A 7,400-nucleotide genomic window follows, 5' to 3' on the forward strand; every position below is an offset into this window, starting at 1 on the left:
ACCTTTGATTCGTAATAATGTAGATAACGTCAACTTTTTGTGTCATACCTTGAGAAACGGAGATTTTAAGCTCTGTTGTCATAATTGTCTTATAATTGTCTCATTCTTCATTTTTTAGATGTCGATTTTAACAATTCTGGTGATAGCTGCGCTCGTTACTCAGAGCAGAGCTGCAGGTAAAACGCTTATATTTTCATTATAGAAAGAGCTGTTGTCTTGCTCTAATAATTATTTTGTGTTTTTCCTCGAGGAACCTCTAGTTTGCACCACAATGATTAAAAACATGATATTAAGAGAGCTGAATTGGTTGAGTGGGCTTTGTTGGCGTTTTTACTTTTTGTTCTGCTAGTTTCCTTTTTGCTATTTCTATTTTAAGTTTGTTTATTTTGTTTTTGGTTCGGCTTGTTTGTTTCTTTTCATTTTATTTCATTTTCTTGTTTATTCTTTCCCTGTTGGTTTATTTGGCGGTTGGTCTCCTTGTGGCTTCATTATTTTCTTTCTTATTTCAGTAGGAGACTAGACTTGTTTCTTGCTTATCTTGTTTACACTTGCATCTTTCGTGGTGTTGTTTGACACTTTTATTTATTGCTTACCTTGTTTATTCACTTGTTTATACTTTTTTTGTATGGCTTGTCACTTTTATTTGTTGTTTATCTTGTTTATTCACTTGTTTCTTTTTTATATGGCTTGTCACTTTTATTTGTTGTTTATCTTGTTTATTCACTTGTTTCTTTTTTATATGGCTTGTCACTTTTATTTGTTGTTAATCTTGTTTATTCACTTGTTTCTTTTTTGCATGACTTTTCGCTTATATTTGTTGTTTATCTTGTTTATATTCACTTGTTTCTTTTTTGCATGGCTTGTCACTTTTATTTGTTGTTTTATCTTGTTTATTCACTTGTTTCTTTTTTGTATGGCTTGTCACTTTTATTTGTTGCTTATCTTGTTTATTTGCTTGTCTATTTTGTTGCGTTGTTTGACACTTCTCTTTATTGCTTACCTTTTTTATTTACTTGTTTCTTCGTGGCAGTTTTTGTAGTGTGTTTATTTTTTCGTTGTTTCATTACTTCATTTTTCTACCTTTAGATCCAGAGTATATATTATACGCGAATGCAACCCACGTAATGTACGTACCATCAGGTGGTGGGGAAAGTACAGTTATTCGCACAGTATCTAACGCAAAGTTAGGTTACGATGCTACAACAAGACGACTTTTTGTCTTCGAACAAACAACCGCAAACTTGCGCTCGATGAAACTGGATGGCTCCGATAGTCGTTTGTTACTTGATGTTATACGCATCAAAAGATTCAGTGTGGATGACATTCAGCAAAAGATTTATTATATCAACTCTGCAACTGATTATACTAACTCAGCAAACTTTAACGGATCAGACTCCAAAATCGTGCTTGGTGCTGGCCATGATGATCTCACTGATATCCAGGTGGACCCTTTGAGACAGTAAGTATCATCATGGACACGAGTAGGTGTGAAAAGATAGACAAGCACGTTGTCTTTCTGCAATAACACATTGACAAACTAGATATAGGGGAGAATATATTAATATTTTATTTATGAAAGGTATTGTTTTACTATGTTTTTATTGCAAGAACAAAAGTTTCTGGAATTTGAAATATTAAATTCATAATCAGACACGGCAAAGAGAATAACGAAAAACTTCATGGTCTCGAATGCAATTTGAACCCACATTATCCTATGTATATTGGTGCGATTTCTCTAAACCCCCTATTGGAAGAAAAGTAAACCCCTAACAATATCCCTGGGTCACAAGCCTCGTGAAACACTAGGAATATTGGACACCGCGGAAATTGGTATAGGCTTAGCCGCAATTCTCGATACTTAGACTTCAAACTTGGTGAGGAAAAAGATTTATAAATATTCAAGAAAATATGTCTTGCACAAAAGATTTGAAGCTTGCTCACGGTAAAAACGAATCGTCTGAATTAATAACCTTGTGTATACTTTAAGCCTCAAAATGGCCATTTCACAGCGGTCAGATGTGTATGATGAGCTGTCAAAAGATTGCAGAATGCGTATTCAGAAGAAAAATTGAACTTTTTTAAGATATTCAAAAGGTTTCTCTTTGATAGGGCGATACAGAAATGCACAATTGTGAACCAGCGATTAGATTTTCGGGTTGAAACGTCTTAAACACCAATTTCTGCGGTGTCGGAATATTGTGTATGACAAAGATAAATATTGTTATTTGATTTTTCAGTTAATTTTGTTTCAGTAAAATTTGAAAAAAATACGTCACGAAAAGCGCGCAATGCACGACGGTAGTTGACTTAAACGCATTGCAGCACGCTCTCGTTAAATGGAGAATTTATGTGTATACTATAGTCGTTCTCGTTTTATTTCCACCGTGTGTGATGGGAAAAAAACGTACAAGTTCGTTCTCATTGCAAAGTGTATATATATATATAAATGCGAATGACAATCACATGCAGTAACCAGGGAGTTGATAGTTTTTTAATATCCCCGAGTACATGTGTACAGCAGAGTTGCCCTGGGAAACTTATTCATTACCTGACTTTCTGTTCCAGGTTGTTATTCTTTGCTGCTGATAATTCTGTGCAAAGAGATCTAGTTGTTTACAATATTAGCAGTGGAGTGCTAAGGACATTATACAACGCAAACAGTTCATCAATTAGGCTAACAATCGATAGATTGAATGAGATCATTTACTGGATAAGCTATAACGCTGATGGTGAAAGTTTCATCTTAAGAAAAACTGATTACAGTGGTAATACTACAGTTATAACCAGTTCGTTTGGAAGATCTGGAAAACCAGCGATTACCCAGATTGGGAATTATTACTACGTTCTTGATTCACCTCAGTCAATCATTCGTAAATACGATAAAGCCACTGATACTGTTGTTCAAAACATCACAGTTTTTAGTGGAGCTGCAGATATTATTGGAACTAATGGTATGTGATCGGCTAAGATCGCTTTTCAAAAAAAAAGGAGGAAAGAAGCTTCTTCGATTGACCTGTCACATACGTGATCGCTATTATTATTTTCTGTTTGAAAGAATTGCTCAGACAACCAAAGCGATTTTTTTTCATATTTTGGAAGATTATTTTAAAGTTTTTCCGCTGAGTAACTTTGTTTCATAAAATTAATTGTTGGTTTTGGGAGTGCATAATCAATACTATTACTGAGCTTAACTAGGAGACGTTTTTGACGACACAAACGGCACGATTACAACGTCAAAAAAACTGGGTCAAGGATTGTGATTGGTTGAAAACAAAAAACTTACGTCAAAAACGTCACTTGCTTAAGCTCACTGTTATTTCGTAAATTGTTTTGGTCGCTTTTATAAATACTAAACATTTTAGATCCGCGCTCAGGAAGTTCGTTATGTACTTTTTACATAAATATCCATTTACGAGAACTGCACCTATATCAGTTGTATAACGATACGTAATAATGTATCACGATGCAATACTATATCTTGACTGCAATATCTCTCAGTAAGTCATATTTAACTGCTGTGGTTAACTGTGATTATTTGTTCCGTAGTTTACCTTTATTTTCCTCAAATTTATTTTGTGATATATAGACCTTAACGAATGTAATGAAAGTCCATCTCCTTGTGATCCGAAAGCAGAATGTAGGAATTATCTTGCTGGATTCTCATGTGAATGTATGTCTGGTTATACTGGAAATGGAACCATCTGCGAGGGTAATTAGCCAATTTCAGATTCATATTAGGCTCCACATAAAGTTGCAATGGTAATTCACATGGTTACAATTTTCTCCAATTGCTCTGTTATAACGGTCAGAAAAAACAGCATAAATTCTAGGAATATTTACTGGAATATGTATATTTCCGAAAAGCTGCTGATAGGCTGATCTGAATGTTTTGAATTTGGATTTTTTTTTGTACCGTCCATGATGGTGCCTCGCGTGAACATTTTCTTGCCCAATGTTAATCAACCTATAATGATGCATGGCCATATCGTTCACAGTGTTTGGTGGTTTTATGTACTATGGTTAAAATACGAGCGTTATACGATATGTTCAATCCAACTCGGCCGCAACTTGTGAAATGAATTTGTAATGAATATGCAAATAATATACAAACACTAGTTGTTCTGTCGGAAAAAATACGACCACTCGTGTTTGTAACTGATTAGCATATTTATCATTCTTATTTGTATGAGGTATACAAGATGTGCATGCTTTTTTTTTTGAAAATTTTAAAATTTTTGGAAAACCTGATTTAATTTAACAGTTATTTATATGTGTATAATAGACTAAATTTTCATTTGTCAATATACTTTGTCAATACAGATGCATGCTTTAAAATAAACAATCGCGTTTTTTCTTCCAGATATTAACGAGTGCAACGCAACAGGTGCTAACCTTTGTTCTGATGAATCGTTTTGTGTCAACGAGGACGGCAGATATCGTTGCGATTGCAGACCTGGCTACAATTACAATGGCACACATTGCATAGGTTAGTTTATCACTAAGCACATTTAGATGAGGTTGATAGAAAAAATTGAGTCATTTGTAGGGATCATTATAGACGATTTTTTCGCAACAATATTGGAATTGAGTTTTAGGCTCTCATTTGTGAGGTAAGAGTGGGACGATAACCTCCTATACCGGCCATACGTGCCCTTGACAAGCTTGAAGAAGCAAGAGATAATGAAGTATAATGATTGATTAAAGTTTACAAAAAAAAAAAGCGAAAAGCCAAGTATGGGGAAATTAACACAAGAAAATATAATCTCAAATTTTAAAACTTTGCCGGGGCTGAAAACTAGTCAATAATACAGAAATAATGGTATTATCTATGACTCCTTAAAAAAGTTTTTATGTATTATTTCGTATCATTTCTCAATGCGTTATTGGCGGCTTTTAAATTGAGATATTTACCATGCATATCACGTCGATAGTGGCAAATACTTTAACTGTTTAACAATCTATGACATGCACACGACACCTATATTTAATTATGCATGCGAGACATGCAACAGAAATACACTTCAAATCTAACAATATAGACCGCACTATAACTCTCTTAATATTGTGGATGTCCTCATTTAGACATCAACGAATGCAACACAACTGACGCTGTTTGCCACCGGAATGCTACGTGTACCAATAACATTGGGTCATATTCTTGCGCTTGTGACCCCGGCTTCTCAGGGAATGGAACTATATGCGAAGGTGCGGTATGCATGAGAACTTTATTATTAATCGATGTATGAGATCTCAAACATAATAATTTTGCATGCTAATTGCAATAGAATGGTCTAGGATGTCAGGCCGTTGAAATTATGACCGCGAATTTCTCTTAGTATTAGCAATTTAGGACTTCTATCGTCAATTAAGTTGTTGAAATAACAAACCATTTTTTCAGACACCCAGGGCTTTGTCCGTTTCGTTACAAACACTTAATCTTGCTTGCTAAAACGGGGCTTAGCATGCAGAAGAGCTTGGACAAAATCCTGAGTACGGAGAGTCATTCATATAGTGACTTGTTTGTGAACAATCTTTTTTATATAGCAGATTTAAAAGCGTGGTATTCGAGTCACCCTGTATAGTTCAGATTTCATCACTGTTTGCTCTGTAAATTGCTTGTCTGAGATGCATCACTTGGTAATAAATTCCATTTGAATGGAAAAAATACCCAAAAAGTTTTTAACCAATTATAGTTCTTGTTTAACAACTGAAACTTATCCGATAAATGAATCTGCATTAATTTTGGTAACTAATTTTAAACTGTTTACTGTTTTCACGCGGTGTGTATTTGAATTTCTTTTCAGATTTGAAGTGTTATATCGACGGGATTTATTTAGCAACGACGACTGAAATTTATATCGTTAGTAATGGTGGATCAGAAACCAATACCTTGACATCAGCTACAAATGCGAAACTGGAATATGACGCATTAACCAAGAGAATGCTGTATTACACGGATGAGGATTTTACATTATATACCATGAAATTAGATGGGTCGAATAAAACTAAGATATCATCTAATATCCGAATGAATGCATTCACGATTGATTATGACTCACGCGCTATTTATTACATAAGCACGGTGGACAACAGTATATCAGGATTTCCGATGTCAAACAGCTTAAATATTGAAGTGTTGATCGCGAATGATGGTGTTTTAAAAGATCTTGATATTGATACCTCTTCCCGGTAATTTTTAAATTTATTTTTCCCTTTCAACATGAGCGGGCAGATTTAGTACGTGTGGCATCGTAAAAATATAGTTACGCTCTAAAAGGACGGAGCAATTTAATTTCTGCGTAAAGTTCGAAAGTTACAAGCCAGCACTACATGACACTAATACAATTATTGCTTTCGCGCTCACTAAATATCAATTCTATTTGTTGTTATTTGTTTATTATCTACACCTGAATATCTCTCTTCTTCTTTGCGATATAGCCTTCTGTTCTTTTCAAAATCCGACAACAATGGCGATATTGCTCAATATAATTTGACTTCAAAAACCGCATCGCAAATTCATCCCAAACTGGGTTTCCCCGAAGACGTTAGCGTGGATGGGCGGAAGCAAGTTGTCTATTGGACAAACTTTGTTTCTAACACTGCTGCTTATGAAATAAGAAAGTCGTACTATAACGGAACAACAGTCGTATTGAAAAGCTTTCCTGGATCATCAACTCACCTCAAACTTGCACAAGGTGAACGATATTTGTACGTTCTTAATCCAAGCACTTCGAAGTTGGATGTAATTAATAAGGAAAGTGAAGAAGTCTTGGTGACGTACGATGTGAGATCTGACACAGCTGCCATTGCAGTTGCCGCTGGTAAGAGAAATACGGCTACGTTGTATTATGGAATAAAAAATTAATCTTGTGTAAAAAACCATCGATTTTTACCAAACCTGAACTGATGGAAACTTAAGTTAACATTCGTTTTCGTTTGTATTTAAGATGTGGATGAGTGCTGCCTTGGTGGTTATTGTCACATGTATGCCACGTGTACAAATGTGCCCCAAAGTTATCAATGCAAATGCAAGACCGGATTCAGAGGAAATGATACGTATTGTGAAGGTTCGTGATTGAACATATCATATAGTTCAAACTATTTTTTGACATTGTTAATGATAACCGGGTCCGGGTTCTTAAATATGTTTTCAGATATCAACGAATGTGAAAATACAACTATATGTCACACTAATGCCACGTGTGATAACAATCTTGGATCTTATACTTGCACCTGTAATCCCGGTTTATCTGGAGATGGTAAAGACACGTGCATTGGTAAGACTATTATAATTCTGAACGAAGGACTATTTTACAGCTAGTATATTATGGCGGTACACTGCATGTGCATGACTCCAGAGTGTATGACGTAACCGTATTCACTGGTCTGCTTACGGGTGA

At 35.1% G+C, this 7,400-nt stretch overlaps 1 protein-coding gene across 1 annotated transcript; it reads left to right on the forward strand.

Moving 5' to 3' along the window:
* Nucleotides 1-1,250: 1,250 nt before the first annotated feature.
* Nucleotides 1,251-7,321, forward strand: LOC114539647 (pro-epidermal growth factor-like). The gene is made up of 9 exons (XM_028560260.1): nt 1,251-1,459; nt 2,566-2,951; nt 3,587-3,709; nt 4,361-4,486; nt 5,083-5,205; nt 5,805-6,189; nt 6,439-6,821; nt 6,948-7,067; nt 7,155-7,321. Exons 1-9 carry the CDS (start codon nt 1,251-1,253, stop codon nt 7,319-7,321), a joined length of 2,022 nt encoding a protein of 673 aa, XP_028416061.1.
* The last annotated feature ends 79 nt before the right edge of the window (nt 7,322-7,400 follow it).

Source organism: Dendronephthya gigantea, unplaced genomic scaffold, assembly GCF_004324835.1.
Source record: "Dendronephthya gigantea isolate DGI-Jeju-01 unplaced genomic scaffold, DenGig_1.0 000210F, whole genome shotgun sequence".
In the NCBI taxonomy this organism is placed as follows: Eukaryota; Metazoa; Cnidaria; class Anthozoa; order Malacalcyonacea; family Nephtheidae; genus Dendronephthya; species Dendronephthya gigantea.